Below are 21,075 nucleotides of genomic sequence, written 5' to 3'. Positions count from 1 at the left end.
CCTGTATTAGACCTCGTTCACACGTTATTTGGTCAGTATTTTTACCTCAGTATTTGTAAGCTAAATTGGCAGCCTGATAAATCCCCAGCCAACAGTAAGCCCACCCCCTGGCAGTATATATTAGCTCATGCATACACATAATAGACTGGTCATGTGACTGACAGCTGCCGGATTCCTATATGGTACATTTGTTGCTCTTGTAGTTTGTCTGCTTATTAATCAGATTTTTATTTTTACTATGCAGTACCATTGTGTGAACAACGCCCTATATGGGCCTTTATTGTGCACTTTTATACTGGGCAGTCACCCCCTCCAGGAGTGGGTATATGGAGAGTGGCTGTTGATCTGGTATTTTGCACCTGTGTTGCTAACATAACTTTATGGGCTGGCTGCACCCTGCAGTGCATTTGTTCCAAGATCTGGGCAGGTAAGTGTTGCTGCCTTTTTTTTCTGCTGTTGAAAATTGAATTTTTGTAGACCTTGAGTCTCTAGTGGCTTTGCTATTTACTTTCAATTAACCAGGCATGTAATGAGGCCATAGCTGCGTCGAAACCTAGACCACCGGAGTAGGATCTTTAACTTGCGCCTATCACGCGCACGGCGTCTGGTGGAGCACGCCTTTGGTATTCTTTGCGCTAAATGGCGGGTCCTCCAGTCAGCCATTCAGCTGAGGGAAGCCAACGTAAATGAGGTCATCAAAGCATTTGTGGTCCTACATAACTTCACCCGAGTTCATGAATGCTCATCATCTGATGGTGCTGAAGGTGTGTTGGGCAATGTGGGTAGGCCTAGACCACATGTGATTCCTCAGTGTCGTCCGCTTTCCGGACTGAAAGGACGTGATATTTTCACTAATTATTTTGTGACACCTCAGGTGCTACTCTCTGGCAAGAGCATGCTGTATCTAGGTTATAAGATTAAAATGTTTGTGTATCTAAATATACTTTTTTCATTTAAGTTGTTGGGTGTGTTCAATTGATTTATGTAATAGATGGTTTGGTTTTTCATTTTGTATCTTGTATTAATTATTGTAAGAAGAGACAAAAAGTGGCATTTCAAACTTTTTTGTATAAAATCAGAACATAATATTTTTTGAGCAAAACTATATTGAAGTCAAATGGCTTTTGTGGCCATAGAAATTTGGCCATACCCATTTTTTAAATGTTGTTAAACATAACAATAAAACAAACATTATTTAGCAGCAGCAAAATCAAATACCCCCCAAAATTGGAGATTTTGGAATGTTGGTGGAGATGATGGTGGGAGTCCAGCCTCTCTTGCTGGCTTTGTTGTCCAAATTGGTCTTCATCCTGTGTGGGTGTATAATCTTGGCCATGCTGTATGTTGTAGCCAGGGTCAGATTGTTGAGTGGCAAAGTGACCATATGGAAAATGGAGATGAAACTCCCGGGGATTCTGGAACCCACGTGACTCATACCCCCCAATATGGCCATGTCGTCCACTAGCCTCCAACACTGGGTCTGTACAAGTGGCCATATTGGGCAGGTTGGTTATAGGATGCCATTTGGGCCTGTTGTGGCCATGGTTGGTTTTGGGGGGGGAATGGGTTGAGGTGTAGGCACCCGTGGAAGAGGTGCGTCAGATCCATGTTGAGCATGCACTTCTGGGTTTGGTTGAAGTCTCAGCAGGTTACGGGGTGACAGCTGCTACCTCTCCAAGAACTCAAAGACCTCATATGGGGTATTGTGGGGTGTACATGCATCAATCAGGATCTGTATTGATCCTCGCGCACGTAGCCTCACCTCACGGGGTAAGGGACAGAGGTATCGGGACAGATTGCGGGAATATGCCTCCCCACCCTCATCCTGGGCAGCCCTGGACAGGTAATTGAGAACCTCCGTGTCAATATTCCTCTTGGTATCAGAAGCAGGGATCTCTCGCCTTCGTCGCCCACAACGGGATATAATAGCAGGCTTGGGGGAGGCCTCGAGGAAGAGTAGGGCTGCTGCTGTTGCCTGGTTCTTCAAGGCTGACGGGTGCTGGTGCAGCTGCTGGTCCAGGTCCTGTTAAAGCTACTGGTGCTGGTTCAGGTGGTGCTTGGGTGATGCAACTGGAAGGCTGTGAAGATGGGCCAGCCACCTCTTCACCTTTCCCGACAGGATCAATAATGGCTTCAGAATCCAACCCTGTCTCCCTCTCAGTGAGGTTGGACTGAGTTCTGTTATGAAATTTTAATTAAAAAATAAAAATTTTGACATATGATCCTAAAAAACATGTGTAATGTGGTGTGATGTATGTACTTACGGTCTGAGATCCATACTGGGAGCCAGAAATGCCAGACGGTCAAAATAAATGTATTTCCGGTTGGTCGGTGCTGCATAACCACTCCTGGCCCGCTGCTGACATTCCGGCCTATATTGGTCGCAGATGCTGCGCCAGCATCTCATAACATCTTCCACTGCAATGACAGACAATAATAATGTATAAGGACACAAGGATCCACAAGTTTATAGACATTTTACATAGTCATGTGGGCTAGTAAGGTGTCAGTTATAGACATTATCTAGATTACACATAATGATAAAAAAATACACAATAGGATTTAAGGGGATACCGTGAAAATGTGTTATTTAGTGCAGTTAATATGATTTAGAAAACATTAAGGACTTATTTATTTGTTGCTGTCCCTCACTTGGACGGTCTGCCTGCAAAAAGTAGCCCACAGATTCTCCTCCATGCCGCCTCTTTTCTGGCCCGGTCGGAATAATGTGCATCCCTCTGGTCCCAAAGCTCAGGCCTTTCTTGGACCAGAACAATAAGCATCTCTACATTGATAAATGAAGGCATGCTGCATGACTCCGTGGAGGCGTTCTTCCGGGATGTGTTCAGCGTTTTTTTGAGCTAATTACCATGTCTAAGCTTCTTGATAATGGCTTGGCCCATTTCCTGTCACCTGGAAAAGTCTTGCGTATTTCTCGCAATTCACACGCATGGTCCGTGTATAATCCGTATTTTTCTCGCCCCCAGACTTGCATTGGCGTATTTTTGTAGGAATACGCTGACAATCGCAGCATGCTGCGATTTTCTCCGCCCGTAAAATACGGCCAAGAAATATACGGCTGATGGAAGCTGCCCCATAGAGAAACATTGGTCCAAGTGCAATGCGTTGTTTTTGCGCCTCTCACTCGTCTGTGTTTCTAGTGTGACCCTGGTCTTAGAGTGGCAACCTGTGAAGCCCATATCCAAGAGAGTTAATGCAGTGATTAAAAATAATGGTGGCCACACAAAATATTGACACTTTGGGAACAATTTGGACATTTTCACTTAAGGGTGTACTCAGTTTTGTTACCAGCGGTTTAGACATTAATGGCTGTGTGTTGAGTTATTTAGAGAGCACACCAAATTTACACTGTTATACAAGCTGTACACTGAATACTTTACATTGTATCAAAGCGTCAGATCTTCAGTGTTGTCCCATGGAAAGATGGAATAAAATATTTACAAAAATGTGAGGGGTATATTCACTTTTGTGAGATACTGTAGATGTCCTTTTTTTCACATTTTTAAGAAACATTTTTTTTCCACCTTTTATCTCGCAATCCATGAAAAACTGACACCACTTGGATGACTAAAATGACTAACAGAACTCGTATGTGAAAAATGGATGCCTAAATGAGCCCTAACTTATAGCTATGGAAGGAAATGGATCGACTCGATAGGAAATCGGATACCAGAATTTGACTAACTTCTCTGCTACGTATTATACTGTTCTTGTAGTGCCCACTATGTTGGTCATACAAAACTAATTTCAAAGCAATACAATGTATACAGTGTGTATCCTCTATTGCAATTGTGTCACTACATTTTTTTAAGCACTTATCTTCTACAATGTAACACGATTGTTTACCAGTGTATCGTGCTAGAGCTTATTAAAGAGGTGCATCATTCAGTCAAAGTTGGTGATTCAAAGAATAGAAAGTGCACAAGCGATGAAAGGCCTGAAATTACTTTAAAACCACGTAAACTATTCAGTTCTGGTGAGAAAAACTCACTGCTGAAAGGATGAGTTTGCATACATTGTATGCTTGGCTGTAAAGACTGACTGATAAGTTTGTTATAGTCTCCCAGCAGCAATCCATGTTCAGACTGAATTTACTAAACTGCAATGGAAAATATAAGCATGGTCTTGATATGCTGTGGACAACTGGAAGTGTGTTTGCTGCCTAGCCAATAAAAAGACTCCTGGAAGGTCAAATTATTGTATTAAATTTGATCCCAAAGCAACAGAACTGTGAGAGATGGAAGCAAATTTTCAGCATTCAAATATGTATCCTTGACTGATCTTCAGACAAGGATCAGAATAGGACATGTTCTGAGTTACAGATTTCGCACTCGGATCTGTGAATTTTATGCATTGCACTCTATGGGTCCGAGTGCTATCTGGGAAAAAAAAAATTAAACAGTACACGGACATTTCACATGGATATGCAAATTCAACCCTATTGGGAGTAGATTGTACTCTGTAAGTGAGACAGCAAGAGAGACATAAGAGATAACTGGTCTCCTGTCTTTTTGTAGCACATGTTGAAAATTTAGCAGCAGCATGTATAATATTATGCAGAGACATTAAGCAGTGTGGCTGTGAATCCAAATTTGGATGAGGTAAAAACACAAACTAGAAAGCAACCACACCCTCTTTGTGTGTGTGTGTTCGCACTCCTTACTCACTCAGACTTCAGGTACCGTCACATTTAGCGACGCTGCAGCGATCTAGACAACGATCCCGATCGCTGCAGCGTCGCTGTGTGCTCGCTGGGGAGCTGTCACACAGACAGCTCTCCAGCGACCAACTATGCGAAGTCCCCTGGTAACCAGGGTAAACATCAGGTTACTAAGCGCAGGGCCGCGCTTAGTAACCCGATGTTTACCCAGGTTCCCAGCGTAAACGTAAAAAAACCCAAACACTACATACTTACATTACGGTGTCTGTCCCCCGGCGCTGTGCTTCTCTGCACTGTGTAAGCGCCAGCCGGAAAGCACAGCGGTGATGTCACCGCTGTGCTCTGCTTTCCGGCCGGCGCTGGCAGTGCAGGAAAGCACAGCGCCGGGGGACAGACACCGGAATGTAAGTATGTAGTGTTTGTTTTTTTTTACGTTTACGCTGGTAACCAGGGTAACCATCGGGTTACTAAGCGCGGCCCTGCGCTTAGTAACCCGATATTTACCCTGGTTACCAGTGAAGACATCGCTGGATCGGCGTCACACACACCGATTCGGCGATGTCTACGGGAGATCCAGCGATGAAATAAGGTGCTGGCCTCCTAGCTCCGACCAACGATGGCACAGCAGGATCCTGATCGCTGCTGCCTGTCAAACTCAACGATATCGCTAGCCAGGACGCTGCAACGTCACGGATCGCTAGCGATATCGTTAAGTGTGAAGGTACCTTTAGACAAACAGCTGTAATTTGATAGCTCAGTGAGCTGGCAGTACATCTTTTTTTCAGTAAAGCAGATTTTTCCTAGTGAATTATAAACAAAGGAGACTGGAGCTGGCTCATAAGTGGAGATTAACTTGAGCTATATTTCGAAGCTTACTATATTTCCTTGTACTATTTTTGTGCAATGTTTGTTGAAACAAGAATGACAGCTTTAGTATTGTGGTCTTTTAAAGAAAACAAATAACCAGTCCTGTGCTGGAAGATGTTGCCTCCAATGCTATCATGCTAATACATAAATAATACCTTTTTAAGTCCCTGTGAATGATGCATTCGCAAAAGTAACATCTGTTTTAATATCTATACAGGGAATCCTTCAGCTGACCTAGAAGGTGAAGTTTTTCACTCAGACACTTGTGAATCGGAGATGACAGAATGCAGCTTCATCCCCTCTTTGGAAACATTTACTGCCAACCTTAAAAAGACACTAATGGTAACAAATATTTTTCTTTCCATTTTGAAATACAGGTTCTGTAATTTATAAAAACTTGCCATCTTTAGCAGCCTTGCTAAATACAGCTACAACCCCTGGCAAAAATTATGGAATCACCGGCCTTGGAGGATGTTCATTCAGTTGTTTAATTTTATAGAAAAAAAAAAAAAAAGCAGATCACAGACATGGGCCAAAACTAAAGTCATTTCAAATGGCAACTTTCGGGCTATAAGAAACACTAAAAGAACTCAAGAACAAAAAATGTGGTAGTCAGTAATGGTTACTTTTTTAACCAAGCATAGGGGAACAATTATGGAATCAATCAATTCTGAGGAAAAAATTATGGAATCATGAAAACAAACAAAAAAACACTCCAACACATCACTAGTATTTTGTTGCACCACCTCTGGCTTTTATAACAGCTTGCCGTCTCAGGCATGGACCTAATAAGTGTCAAACAGTACTCTTCATCAACCTGGCTCCAACTTTCTCTGATTGCTGTTGACAGATCAGCTTTGCAGGTTGGAGCCTTGTCATGGACCATTTTCTTCAACTTCCACCAAAGAATTTCAATTGGATTGAGATCCGGACTATTTGCAGGCCATGACATTGACCTTATGTGTCTTTTTTCAAGGAATGCTTTTACAGTTTTTGCTCTATGGCAGGATGCATTATCATCTTGAAAAATGATTTCATCATCCCCAAACATTCTCTCAATTGATGGGATAAGAAAAGTGTCCAAAATATTAACATAAACTTGTGCATTTATTGAAGATGTAATGACAGCCATCTCCCCAGTGCCTTTACCTGAAATGCAGCCCAATATCACCAATGACTGTGGAAATGTGCAAGTTCTCTTCAGGCAGTCATCTTTATAAATCTCATTGGAATGGCACCAAACAAAAGTTCCAGCATCATCACCTTGCCCAATGCAGATTCGCGATTCATCACTGAATATGACTTTCATCCAGTCATCCACAGTCCACGATTGCTTTTCCTTAGCCCATTGTAACCTTATTTTTTTCTGCTTAGGTGTTAATGATGGCTTTCGTTTAGCTTTTCTGTATGTAAAGCCCATTTCCTTTAGGTGGTTTCTTACAGTTCGGTCACAGACGTTGACTCTAGTTTCCACCCATTCGTTCCTCATTTGTTTCTTTGTGCATTTCCTGTTTTGGAGACACATTGCTTTAAAGTTTCCGGTATTGACCGCTTGATGTCTTCCTTGGTCTACCAGTATGTTTGCCTTTAACAACCTTCCCATATTGTTTGTATTTGGTCCAGATTTTAGACACAGCTGACTGTGAACAACCAACATCTTTTGCAACATTGCGTAATGATTTACCCTCTTTTAAGAGTTTGATAATCCTCTCCTTTGATTCAATTGACATCTCTCGTGTTGGAGCCATGATTCATGTCAGTCCACTTAGTGCACAGCTCTCCAAGGTGTGATCACTCCTTTTTAGATGCAGAATAACGAGCAGATCTAATTTGATGCAGGTGTTAGTTTTGGGTATGACAATTTACAGGGCGATTCCATAATTTTTTCCTCAGAATTGAGTGATTCCATATTTTTTTCCCCTATGCTTGGATACTGACTACCACATTTTCTTGTTCTTGATTTCTTTTAGTGTTTCTCAAAGCCAGAAAGTTGCCATTTGAAATGACTTTAGTTTTGTGCCATGTCTGTGATCTGCTTTTTTTTCTATAAAATTAAACAACTGAATGAATATCCTACAAGGCTGGTGATTCCATAATTTCTGCCAGGGGTTGTATAATCGTCATGCAGTATCCGATCACGTGAAGAACAAAAAAACTGAACCAAATAAATCTGAGATTTGGCTCCTGATTCATTTACAATACACAATGGTTCTCAATTTATGATACTTCCTCAATTTTTGAATTTTTTTTTACTATACATGTTTGGTTAATTTGTAGTGGTACTGAAACTGCATATTTTTGTCATTTTGTGATGGCATAAAATGGATGTTTTAAACTTACTCTGAGTGCTCACTTATTAGATAGCGAGTATTTGCTTAGATAACATTTTTATGCAGATTTTCCATCTCCAAGCTGTATAAACTTCAATACTTATTGGATGAAACAGATCAGGTGATGTGTATTTGTGTAATGAGGTTGTGTGTAAGGATAAAACAACCTTTATCAAGGTGTGCAGAAATAGCAGGCAGATTGTTTTCCTCAGGCAAAATGGGCCCCAAAAGAGTGTTAACTAACTTTGAAAAGTCAAAACGTGAGTCTTTGAGAGATGCAGAACTCTTGAAGTTGCTAAGAAATTGGGGCATGATCACAGAACCATCAAAAGTTTTATTGCAAGTAGTCAGCAGGGACGCAGAAAAGAACATTCTGAAAAATCAAAACCCCACATATTAACACCTTCACGTCACGGCTGTTTATTGCTCCCCTTCTTTCCAGACCCATAACTTGTATTGTTCCATCAATATAGCCATGTGAGGGCTTGTTTTTAGAGGGACGACTTGTACTTTTGAACGACACCATTGGTTTTACCATATAGTGTACTGGAAAATAATTCCAAATGCGCTGACATTGCAAAAAAAGTGCAATGCCAAAATAATTTTTTAATTTACCATGTTCAGTATATGGTAAAACTGACCTGACAATATGATTCCCCTGGTAAGTACGAATACACAGATAAACATGTATAGTTTATTTTTTATTTAAGCGTTGAAATAAATATACCAACATTTTTGTATGAAAAAAAAAAAGTTTTCAAGTTTTTTTGCCATTTTCCAAATGCTCCAGGAAGCACTCTGTCCTTCCCAAGGGTTGCTCTATGGCTAAGAAGTATTGTACAGTCATACCTTGAAAGAACTGCCAGGGGCTGTGGCCTTTCACAAAATGTCAGCAGAGCCCCCCGCAGCATCGGTGACACAGCACAGCACCGCCACCGGGACACAGTGCAGCATGTCGATAAGGTATATCCGCATTATAAGACGCACTCCCATTTTCCCCCCAAATTTGGGGGAGGAAAAGTGCGACTTACAATTGGAAAAATACGGTAATTATTTTTTTTCTTCACTGCCCAATGGCATGAAATTCTCTGATCCATCTGCAATGTCAATATGATCACTGCACCTCTAGATGAATTTTAGTGTAGTTTGTAAAATGGGGTCTCTTATGTTTTTTTTTTCTATTTTGGCTTCTCAGGGTCTCTGCCAATGTGACATGGCACCCTCAAACCAGTCCAGCAAAATCTAAACTCCAATATGGCGTTCCTTCTCTTCCGAGCTTTGCACTGTGCCTCCAAAGTCATTTTCGACCATATATGGGGTATCTGCGTACTCAGAAGAAATTGCACAAAATATTATAGGGTCATTTTTCACCTGCTATCCTTTTAAAAATTAAAAAAATTAGGGTCTAAAACAACATTTTTGTGAGAAAATGTATTTATTTATTTATTTTCATTTTTCAGATCCGCGTTGTAAAATTCTGTGAAGCACCTGTGGGTTTTAGGTTCTCACCACACATCTAGATAAATTCCTTGAGGGGTCTAGTTTCCAAAATGGGGTCTCTTGTTGTTCTTTTCCACTGGTTAGGCACATCAGGGGCTCTCCAAACGTGACATGACATCCGCAGACAATTCTATCGACATCTGCGGTCCAAAACCACGCGCTTCCTTGTGAACTCTGCTGTGCGCCCAAACAGTACGTTAAACCCACATATGTGGTATATGCGTACTCAGGAGAAATTGCACAACAAATTTTGGGTTCCATTTTTTCCGGTTACTGTCACGGGGCAGAAATAGGAAGACAGGAGATGAGGAATCTGGGTCCCTGAACTGCCCCTCAGGCTAGGGGGAGCCCTGTCATTCCTTAACTTGGGGGTACCCTTGAAGGTAGGGAGGCCCAAGTCACCGACCTGTCCCTGTCTCCTGTTAAACCCTGAACTAAACCCCCAACCCCCACCCCAGGAGGTGAACAGTGTAAACAGCACCACAAAGCAAATAAACAATATGAGAGTGAGGGGAACAAGATACCAAAAGGTGAATGCACAAACTACAAAGTAACAAAAACTCAGGACTTAGCTTGTGCACGCCGCTGCAGACTCCAAAACACAGATAGTACAGCAACTGAGCTCCAAACACCAGACTTGGCTGATACCAGGGAGCTGCTACTGCAAGGTTGGTCTCCTGAAAGGACCTGTATAACCAGTCAGCTGATGCACCAGGTGACCTTATAAAGGATGGTGGGAGAGGTCACAAACATCAGCTGACCCAGCAGCAATGCAATAACACCAGCGGCCACCGGGGGAGAAAACTGCATTAACCCCCAATGACCAGAAAGTAAAAAAGGTTTAAATCAGAGGGAAACCAGATCTGCCACAGATCCAAACATGGATGGTGACAGTTACCTTGAGAAAATGCAAGATTTGGGGCTAAAAATCATTTTTGTGTGATTTTTTTTGTTTTTATTTCTTGGCTTAAGGCTGGAGTCACACAATGTATAAAAATACGGTCCGTTTTTTACAGACCAAATACGCAGAAATGTTCCCTGAACAGTGATCCGTATGTCATCCGTAGGCAAGCTGTGGCTGCGATTTTCTCGCCGGCTTGCAAAATGGACATAGAATGGATCCATGGGCTCAGATATGTGTGTGTGTGTGTACATACATATATATACATACACATATATATTATATACATACAGTTAGGTCCATATATATTTGGACAGAGACAACCTTTTTCTAATTTTGGTTATAGACATTACCACAATGAATTTTAAACAAAACAATTCAGATGCAGTTGAAGTTCAGACTTTCAGCTTTCATTTGAGGGTATCCACATTAAAATTGGATGAAGGGTTTAGGAGCTTCCGCTCCTTAACATGTGCCACCCTGTTTTTAAAGGGACCAAAAGTAATTGGACAATTGACTCCAAGGCTATTTCATAGACAGGTGTGGGCAATCCCTTCATTATGTCATTCTGAATTAAGCAGATAAAAGGCCTGGAGTTGATTTGAGGTGTGGTGCTTGCATTTGGAAGGTTTTGCTGTGAAGTAAACATGCGGTCAAAGGAGCTCTCCATGCTGGTGAAACAAGCCATCCTTAAGCTGCGAAAACAGAAAAAAACCCATCTGAAAAATTGCTACAATATTAGGAGTGGCAAAATCTACAGTTTGGTACATCCTGAGAAACAAAGAAAGCACTGGTGAACTCATCAATGCAAAAAGACCTGGGTGCCCACGGAAGACAACAGCGGTGGATGATCGCAGAATAATCTCCATGGTGAAGAGAAACCTCTTCACAACAGCCAACCAAGTGAACAGCACTCTCCAGGAGGTCGGCGTATCAATATCCAAATCTACCATAAAGAGAAGACTGCATGAAAGTAAATACAGAGGGTTCACTGCACGGTGCAAGCCACTCATAAGCATCAAGAATAAAAAGACTAGACTGGACTTTGCTAAAAAACATCTAAAAAAGCCAGCACAGTTCTGGAAGAACATTCTTTGGACAGATGAAACCAAGATCAACCTCTACCAGAATGATGGAAAGAGAAAAGTATGGCGAAGGCGTGGTACAGCTCATGATCCAAAGCATACCACATCATCTGTAAAACACTGCAGAGGCAATGTGATGGCTTGGGCATGCATGGCTGCCAGTGGCACTGGGTCACTAGTGTTTATTGATGATGTGACACAGGACAGAAGCAGCCGAATGAATTCTGAGGTATTCAGAGCCATACTGTGTGCTCAGATCCAGCCAAATGCAGCCAAACTGGTTGGTTGTCGTTTCATACTACAGATGGACAATGACCCAAAACATAAAGCCAAAGCAACTCAGGAGTTTATTAAAGCAAAGAAGTGGAATATTCTTGAATGGCCAAGTCAGTCACCTGATCTGAACCCAATTGAGCATGCATTTCACTTGTTATAGACTAAACTTCAGACAGAAAGGCCCATAAACAAACAGCAACTGAAAACCACTGCAGTGAAGGCCTGGCAGAGCATCAAAAAGGAGGAAACACAGCGTCTGGTGATGTCCATGAGTTCAAGACTTCAGGCAGTCATTGCCAACAAAGGATTTTCAACCAAGTACTAGAAATGAACATTTTATTTACAATTATTTAATCTGTCCAATTACTTTTGGTCCCTTTAAAAACAGGGTGGCACATATTAAGGAGCTGAAACTCCTAAACCCTTCATCCAATTTTAATGTGGATACCCTCAAATGAAAGCTGAAAGTCTGAACTTCAACTGCATCTGAATCGTTTTGTTTAAAATTTATTGTGGTAATGTCTAGAACCAAAATTAGAATAATGTTGTCTCTGTCCAAATATATATGGACCTAACTGTATATATATTTCATGCAGCGCTAGATAGCATAAAATCCGGTAATTCAATTGCTGGCTTTTGCCAACTCCTTACCAAACCCGACAGGATATGAGACATGGTTTACATACAGTAAACTATTTCATATCCCTTATTTTTTTTTACATATTCCTCACTACTAATGTTAGAAGTGTCTGTGTACAAAATTTGGGAGCTCTAGTTGTTAAAATAAAGGGTTAAATCACTGAAAAAACTGGCGTGGGCTCCCGGGCATTTTTCTCCGCCAGAGTGGGAAAGCCAGTGACTGAGGGCAGATATTAATAGCCTTGGGAGGGACCATGGATATTGCCCCCCCGGCTAAAAACATCTGCCCCCAGCAAACCCAGAAAAGGCTCAACTGTAAGATGCGACTATTCTGGCACTTAGCCTCCCTCTTCCCACTCCCGAGTAGCGGTGGGATATGGGGTAATAAAGGGTTAATGTCACCTTGCTAATGTAAGGTGACATTAAGCCAGGTTAATAATGGAGAGATGTCAATAAGACACCTATTAATCCAACGCCCATCGGACCGCAGTGGGACCACCCCTGGGTGAGTATAATCTAACCTCTTTTTGTCATCTTTCAGGATACATCGGGGGCTTATCTACAGCATTACAGAATGCTGTAGATAAGCCCCTGATGCTGGTGGGTTTAGCTCATCTTCGATTTTGGGGGTGACAGGTTCCCTTTAATATCTGCCCTCAGTCACTGGCTTTCCCACTATGGTGGAAAATTGCGCGGGAGCCCATGCCAGTCTTTTCCGTGATTTAACCTTTTGTTTTAACACTTAGAGCTCCCAAATTTTGCACACAGACACTTCTAACATTAGTAGTGAGGAATTTGTAAAAAAAAAATAAGGGATATGAGATGGTTTACAGTATGTTAACCACGCCTAATATCCTGTCAGGTTTGATAAGGAGATGGCAAAAGCCGGCAATTGAATTACCGGCTTTTAAGCTATCTAACTCTGTAGTAAAATTATATATATATATATATATATATATATATATATATATATATATATATATATATATATATCTAATATATAAAGCTGAATGTGTGTGTGTGTGTATGTATGTATGTATGTATGTATGTATGTCCGGGATTGGCATCTGAACCGTAGCAGCTACAGCCACAAAATTTTGCACAGTCACACGTCTGGACCCCGAGAGCGTCATAGGCTATGTTGTGAGGTGAAATTTTAACCCCGCGCTTTCCAATTCACCAAACAATTTTGCCCCTATCTACATAATGGGGAAAAAGTGAAAGGAAAAGTGTTGGAGGCGTCGCAGCTACAGGCACAAAATTTTGCACAGTCACACGTCTGGACCCTGAGAGCGTCAAAGCTATATTGTGAGGTGAAATTTTAACCCCGCGCTTTCCAAGTCACCAAACAATTTTGCCCCTATCTACATAATGGGGAAAAAATGAAAGGAAAAGTGTTGGAGGCAAATTAACAGCTGCCAGATGTGAACAAGGGGGACTTAAAGAATGACAGCGATGGCACCAAAGAGTATATACTGTACAGTTGCTAAGGTGGGGCCCCAACATGGGATAATCACACCACCACGGGGATATGAACACACACACAAAATGCGCCACACACTACCACGTGCTCGAACACATATACCACCCTCAGTGCACATTTCACCACACATACACCAACCTCGCCACATAAAAGTAGAAACACAAAAGTCGCCGCTCAAAACTCGCCACGCGCAAAACTCTCCACATGCAAAACTCGCCACACGTGCAAAACTCGCCACACGCAAAACTTGCACACGCAGAAAAATTGCCACACGCAGAAAAATTGCCACATGCACAAAAGTTGCAACACATGCAAAAGTTGCCTCACACAAAACTTGCACATACTCAAAAGGCACCACACATAAAACTCGCCACGCGCAAAACTCGCCATGCGCAAAACTTGCTGCACACAACTTGCTACACTAACCTGTCACATGCAACTCAACACACAAAAAGTTGCTACACGCATGTCGCCACACAAAACTCATCTCACAAAAGTCCCTACATGCATGTCGCCACACGCAACTCAACACACACAACTTGACACACGAAACTCGCCCTAAAACACACACAAGTCTGGTATCCTTCAAAAATAAAAATCTGATTAATAAGCAGACAAACTACAAGAGCAACAAATGTACCATATAGGAATCCGGCAGCTGTCAGTCACATGACCAGTCTATTATGTGTATGTGTGAGCTAATATATACTGCCAGGGGGTGGGCTTACTGTTGGCTGGGGATTTATCAGGCTGCCATTTTAGCTTACAAATACTGAGGTAAAAATACTGACCAAATAACGTGTGAACGAGGGCTAATACAGGAGGAGATGGCATACAGCTATATACTATATACAGGAGATGACACACAGGTATATACTATTTACAGGGGAGATGACACACAGGTATATACTATATACAGGAGGAGATGACACACAGATATATACTATATACAGGAGAGATGACACACAGGTATATACTATATAGAGGAGGAGATGACATACAGGTACATACTACATACAGGAGGAGATGACATACAGGTATATACTATATACAGGAGGAGATGACACACAGGTATATACTATATACAGGAGCAGATTACCTACAGGTATATAGTATATACAGGAGGAGATGACACAGGTATATGCTATGTATAGGAGGAGATGACATACAGGTATATACTATATACAGGAGATGACACACAGATATATACTATATATAGGTGAGATGACACACAGGTATATACTATATACAGGAGATTACATACAGGTATATCTAATATATAAAGCTGAATGTGTGTATGTATGTATGTGTGTATGTCCGGGATTGGCATCTGTACCGTCGCAGCTACAGCCACAAAATTTTGCACAGTCACACGTCTGGACCCCGAGAGCGTCATAGGCTATGTTGTGAGGTGAAATTTTAACCCCGCGCGTTCCAATTCACCAAACAATTTTGCTCCTATCTACATAATGGGGAAAAAGTGAAGGGAAAAGTGTTGGAGGAAAATTGACAGCTGCCAGATGTGAACAATGAGGACTTAAAGAATGAGAGCGATGGCGACAAAGAGTATATACCGTACAGTTGCTAAGGTGGGGCCCCGACATGGGATACTCACCACACACGGGGATATGAACACAAACACAAAATGCGCCACACACTACCACGTGCTTGAACACATATACCACCCTCAGCACACATTTCACCACACACACACACCAACCTCGCCACATAAAAGTCGAAACACAAAAGTCACCACTCAAAACTCGCTACATTCAAAACTCGCCATATGCAAAACTAGGCTCACGCAAAACTCGCCACACGTGCAAAACTCACCTCATGGAAAACTCACCTCATGCAAAACTTGCACACACAGAAAAATTGCCACATGTACAAAAGTTGCACCACATGCAAAAGTTGCCTCACACAAAACTTGCACATACTCAAAATGCACCACACATAAAACTCGCCACGCGCAAAACTCGCCATGCACAAATCTTGCTGCACACAACTTGCTACACTAACCTGTCACATGCAACTCAACACACAAAATGTTGCTACACGCATGTCGCCACACAAAACTCATCTCACAAAAGTCGCTACATGCATGTCGCCACACGCAACTCAACACACACAACTTGACACATAAAACTCGCCCTAAAACACACACAAGTCTGGTATTGTCCTTCAAAAATAAAAATCTGATTAATAAGCAAACTACAAGAGCAACAAATGTACCATATAGGAAATACGGCAGCTGTCAGTCACATGACCTGTCTATTATGTGTATGTGTGAGCTAATATATACTGCCAGGGGGGAGGGCTTCCTGTTGGCTGGGGATTTATCAGGCTGCCAATAGCAACCAATCACAGCTCAGCTTCTATTTTGCTACAGTTAATTAACCTGAGCTCTGATTGGTTAATATAGGCAACAAAGACATTCTCAGTATAACAAAGCTAATATATGTTGTGAAATGCTTCTATTTGCTTAGTTTTTGCCTTTTAATAATTACATTTCTATCTATTTGTTTTGTGGTTTTTGTGTGCAGAATAAATTTTTGTTAACACATTCTATTTTGCTAACAGCAGTCATTAACCCGGGCGAAGCCGGGTAGTACAGCTAGTATATATATATATTCAAGAAGAAACTGAATGGCACTAAGAGCAAGGTTAATGCTCACTGATGAAACAGGTTTGCTGAGTCGACAACACCACAAACGGTAGATCCACCGAAATTGGCGTGCTTGCTAGAAAAAAAATGTGCAACAATCCGAAACGGCCATAGTCCATTGACTGCACCAGATTGTTCTGCAGTCGTCCTGCCCTCTGCAACCATGTCCACATCACGTTGTTTGAAATAAAGGACAAAGGTTTTTTAATTACATGGAAGACTTGTGTGGTGCGTCTGTTTTCTTTCGTATTTGGATATATATTGTGATGCAGCGCTGTCCTTGCTGTGCAGTGAGAAGGCAGTGACCCATATAAAGTTCAAAATAAAGTCTTGTTTATTTTATAGCATACTCACAAACTGAAAAAATAAGCAAACAAATCCTTCGGTACGCAGCCGGGAAAAAACAAAGACAGTCCACAATCCGTTGCCGTGAACGTATTACACCCCCGTGTACGCTGGGGTGTCTGGCTTTCTAGGCTCTGCCCGGCCCGTGTTGCACCACATGGAAAGAGCTCCCTCATAAGCCTCCTGCTAGGTCTGACTCCCAGACCAATACTGACACACCCAAACTCTCTTGCAGGGTTTTTTTTTTCTTTCCTCCAGATTCTATGGCCATGGGCAACTGTAAGATCTGGGCTGGAGGAAACGGACTGGCCCCACTACCTTTCTGCAGTCCGTTTCAAAAATAAAAGCCCATACCGGGTTTTCCTGAATAATTTCTGGGTCAAATAACTTGACCCAGTTCACACTCACTTTTATTCTTCCCTGTGTCTCACAGGCAAACCTGCTGTGTGAGCACAGGGCACTCCAGCGGATCTAATATGCTTCTAAGCACATCCTGGGGGATACATAGCGACCCTCGCATATGACACCGATCCCTGCCTTACAATATATATACCTATACTATGTGTAGACATTTATCTATTCTAACCTGTCAGTGTGATTTTACTGTACACCGCGCTGAATTACCGGCTTTTCTATAGAACACCGTTGCGCATTTCTCGCAAGTCACACGAATGGTCCGTGTGTAATCCATATTTTTCTCGCCCCCATAAACTTTCATTGGCGGATTTTTTGCGCAATACGCTGATAAACACAGCATGCTGCGATTTTCTCAGCCTGTAAAATACGGCCGAGAAATATACGGCAGATAGGAGCTGCCCCATAGAGAAACATTGGTCAGTGTGCAATGCGTTGTTTTTGCGCCTCTCGTACGTCCGTAAAACACTCTAGTGTGACCCCGGCCTAATGTTATAAACTTCTATGAAGCACCTGGGGGTTCAGGGTGCTCACGACACATCTAGATAAGTTCCCTGAGGTGTCTAGTTTACAAAATGGTGTCACTTGTAGGGGGTTTCCACTGTTTAGTCACATCAGGGGTTCTTCAAAGACGACATGGCGTCCACTAATTAATCCAGCAAATTTTACATTCAAAAAGTCATATGATGCTCCTACCCTTCTGTGCTCTGCTGTGCACCTAAACAGTGGTTTTCCCTCAGATATGGGGCATCGGCATGCTAAGGAGAAATTGCACAACAAATTTTGGGGTCCACTTTCTCCTGTCATCCTGGTGAAAATAAAAAAAATTGGGTGTAAAGTAAAATTTTGGTGAGAAAGTTAAATGTTCACTTTTTTTGTGTTCCATTAGTTCCTGCAAAGCACAGAAAGGGTTAATAAACTTCTTGAATGTGGTTTTGAGCACCTTGAGTGCTGCAGTTTTTAGAATGGTGTCATTCTTGGGTATTTTCTGTCATATACACTCCTCAAACTTGCTTCAAATGTGATGTAGTCCCTAAAAAAACCCATGATTTTGTAAATTGTGTTGGAAAAAATGAGAAATCACTGGTAACTCTCTGGTTTAACCCCTTACTGCCATTGGACTTGATAGTACGTCCAATGGCAATACCCCTGCTTTGATGTGGGCTCCAGTGGTGCTCGCAATAGGCGCGGGTGGAATCGCGATCCACCCTCGCCTATTAACTAGTTAAATGCCGCTGTCAAACTCTGACAGAGGCATTTAACGCGCGCTTCCAGCCATCGGGCCGGAAATTAGCGTGTTGCTGTCCCCCGTTGTCATGTCGGACGCTGTTCAGACCAGGTCGTTCGACAGACAGCGGTAATTCCGCTTTTGACCACTATGTGCTCATTGGCGTCAGCTAGATTTTATCTAGCTGTTCCGGGGTTAATTTACCTGATGCTCGGATTCGAAGCTGGGCCATGCCCATTGTCTTTAAATAGTTCTCCTGAACATTGGGCGTCGCCGATTATAGCTTCTGTCTTGTGCTGTTATGACCTGGTGGTTACGGAGAAGCACTGATATGACCTGGTGGGTAAAATGAATCATGGACAAGCTCTGAGGAGGTGGTAGCTTTACTGACCGCAGTTCCTAATCCTAACACCAACACTAGAAATAGCCGTGGAGTGTTCCTGACTCTCCCTAGACACCTCGTCACAGCCTAAGAACTAACTACCCCTAAAGATGGAAACAGAAAACTATCTTGCCTCAGAGAAATTCCCAAAAGGAAACATAGCCCCCCACAAATATTAACTGTGAGTAGAGAGGGAAATGACATACACAGAGATGAAAACAGATTTTAGCAAAGGAGGCCAATTTCTAATCTAGATAGACAGAAATAGAAAAGGATACTGTGCGGTCAGTATTAAAAACTAAAAATCCACACAGAGTTTACAAAAATGATCTCCACACCGACTCACGGTGTGGAGGGGCAAATCTGCTTCCCCAGAGCTTCCAGCTAGCCTGAATAATTCATAATGACAAGCTGGACAAAAAGAAACATAACTTAAACTGAGCAGTAAAGTCCAAAGCAAATGGACAACCCAAGAACTAGCAAGAACTTATCTTATTCTGAAATGGACAGGCCATCAGAGAAATCCAAGGAGAGATTTGAATCCAACCCAGAGAACATTGACAGCTGGCATGGACTACAGACCAGAGCCAAGTTAAATAGCAAGACCAGGGAAGCCGATTAGTGAGAGCAGCTGCTGCGGCTAAACTCAAGGAGCAGCAGTTCCACTTGAAAGCACCAGAGGGAGCCCAAGGGCAGAACTCACAAAAGTACCATTCATAACCACAGGAGGGAGCCCAAAAACGGAATTCACAACAGTACCCCCCCTTGAGGAGGGGTCACCGAACCCTCACCAGAGCCCCCCAGGCCGATCAGGATGAGCCAAATGAAAAGCACGAACCAAATCGGCAGCATGGACGTCGGAGGCAAAAACCCAAGAATTATCCTCCTGGCCATAACCCTTCCACTTGACCAGATACTGAAGCTTCCGCCTCGAAAGACGAGAATCCAAAATCTTCTCCACCACATATTCCAACTCCCCCTCAACCAACACCGGAGCAGGAGGGTCAACGGAGGGGACCATGGGCACCACATATCTCCGCAACAAAGATCTATGGAACACATTATGAATGGAAAAAGAAGCTGGAAGGGCCAAACGAAAAGACACCGGATTGATAATTTCAGAAATCTTATAAGGACCAATAAAGCGAGGCTTGAAGTTAGGGGAAGAAACCTTCATAGGAACATTACGAGAAGACAACCAGACCAAATCCCCAACACGAAGCTGGGGACCAACGCACCGACGACGGTTAGCAAAACGTTGAGCCCTTTCCTGAGACAACGTCAAATTGTCCACCACATGAGTCCAAATCCGCTGCAACCTGTCCACCACAGAATCCACACCAGGACAGTCCGAAGGCTCAACCTGCCCCGAAGAAAAACGAGGATGAAAACCGAAGTTACAAAAGAAAGGCGAAACCAAGGTAGCCGAACTAGCCCGATTATTAAGGGCAAACTCGGCCAATGGCAAGAAGGTCACCCAATCATCCTGATCAGCAGACACAAAGCATCTCAAATAGGTTTCCAAGGTCTGATTGGTTCGCTCCGTTTGGCCATTTGTCTGAGGATGAAATGCTGACGAAAAAGACAAATCAATGCCCATTCTAGCACAAAAGGACCGCCAAAACGTAGAAACAAACTGGGAACCTCTGTCAGACACAATATTCTCCGGAATGCCATGCAAACGAACCACATGCTGAAAGAATAATGGAACCAAATCAGAGGAGGAAGGCAACTTAGGCAAAGGTACCAAATGGACCATCTTAGAAAACCGGTCACAAACCACCCAGATGACAGACATCTTCTGAGAAACAGGAAGATCAGAAATAAAATCCATGGAAATATGCGTCCAGGGCCTCCCAGGGACCGGCAAAGGCAAAAGCAACCCACTAGCACGGGAACAGCAGGGCTTGGCACGGGCACAGGTCCCACAGGACTGCACGAAAGAACGCACATCCCGCGACAAGGAAGGCCACCAAAAGGACCTGGCAACCAAATCTCTGGTACCAAAAATCCCAGGATGACCAGCCAATACAGAACAATGAATCTCAGAAATTACCTTATTAGTCCATCTATCAGGAACAAACAGTTTCCCCACTGGACAGCGGTCAGGTTTATCAGCCTGAAACTCCTAAAGCACCCGCCGCAAATCAGGGGAGATGGCAGAAAGAATCACCCCCTCCTTGAGAATACCAGCCGGCTCAAGGACTCCCGGAGAATCAGGCAAAAAACTCCTAGAAAGGGCATCAGCCTTCACATTCTTAGATCCCGGAAGATAC

At 42.7% G+C, this 21,075-nt stretch overlaps 1 protein-coding gene across 9 annotated transcripts in view; it reads left to right on the top strand.

Annotated features, from left to right (window-relative positions):
- The window catches only part of LOC143782273 (synaptonemal complex protein 2-like), a 286,543-nt gene that overhangs the window by 151,455 nt on the left and 114,013 nt on the right, over positions 1-21,075 (top strand). For all 9 annotated transcript variants that reach the window (XM_077269574.1, XM_077269573.1, XM_077269571.1 and 6 more), the window contains one exon: positions 5,766-5,890. In XM_077269574.1, the coding sequence (XP_077125689.1) occupies positions 5,766-5,890 (125 nt within the window). The remainder of the gene's footprint in view (positions 1-5,765; positions 5,891-21,075) is intronic.

Source organism: Ranitomeya variabilis, chromosome 6 (assembly GCF_051348905.1).
Source record: "Ranitomeya variabilis isolate aRanVar5 chromosome 6, aRanVar5.hap1, whole genome shotgun sequence".
NCBI classification, from domain to species: Eukaryota; Metazoa; Chordata; class Amphibia; order Anura; family Dendrobatidae; genus Ranitomeya; species Ranitomeya variabilis.
Note: the sequence above shows the minus strand (reverse complement) of the source record. Positions and strands in the feature narration are given on the sequence as shown.